The sequence below is a fragment of the Frankliniella occidentalis genome, unplaced genomic scaffold (genome assembly GCF_000697945.3).
Source record: "Frankliniella occidentalis isolate FOCC.00 unplaced genomic scaffold, Focc_3.1 Scaffold272, whole genome shotgun sequence".
Lineage (NCBI taxonomy): Eukaryota > Metazoa > Arthropoda > Insecta > Thysanoptera > Thripidae > Frankliniella > Frankliniella occidentalis.
The window spans coordinates 89,908-90,276 of NW_026267398.1; the positions used below are offsets into that span (position 1 = coordinate 89,908).

The window sequence follows — 369 nt, forward strand, 5'->3', positions numbered from 1 at the left end:
TTCTAACTTTTTTTTTTCTTTTTCCAGACTCTGATGCGATGTCTATCAGCAGCAGTAGCAGCGGTGGCACTGTTTACAGCCAGGAGATGGACCTGGGCACGGATCATGTAAGTTACCTACAATTAATCAGCGTATACTTCCCAGCCAGAAATGAAAATTGTATCGAAGTCGATACGATGTCGATTCGACCTCAATACCTCGATTTGGGTGACAAAAGTACGTTTTTCGAGCGACGTCGACGTCGATTCGTCGTCGATCGAATTCCATTTCTGGATGGGCTCTGGAAACTCAAGTGTCGGACAATATCATAGTTTAAACTGCACAAATGGTACTGCAGTTAAATGTGGTTACAAGGACATGAGCCCCGAT

General features: G+C 44.2%; 1 protein-coding gene across 1 annotated transcript in view; it reads left to right on the forward strand.

Annotated features, from left to right (window-relative positions):
* The window catches only part of LOC127750852 (uncharacterized), a 5,590-nt gene extending 5,229 nt beyond the window's left edge, over window positions 1–361 (forward strand). The window contains exons 5-6 of the mRNA XM_052273448.1: window positions 28–107; window positions 338–361. Of these exons, the coding sequence (XP_052129408.1) occupies window positions 28–107; window positions 338–361 (104 nt within the window). The remainder of the gene's footprint in view (window positions 1–27; window positions 108–337) is intronic.
* The last annotated feature ends 8 nt before the right edge of the window (window positions 362–369 follow it).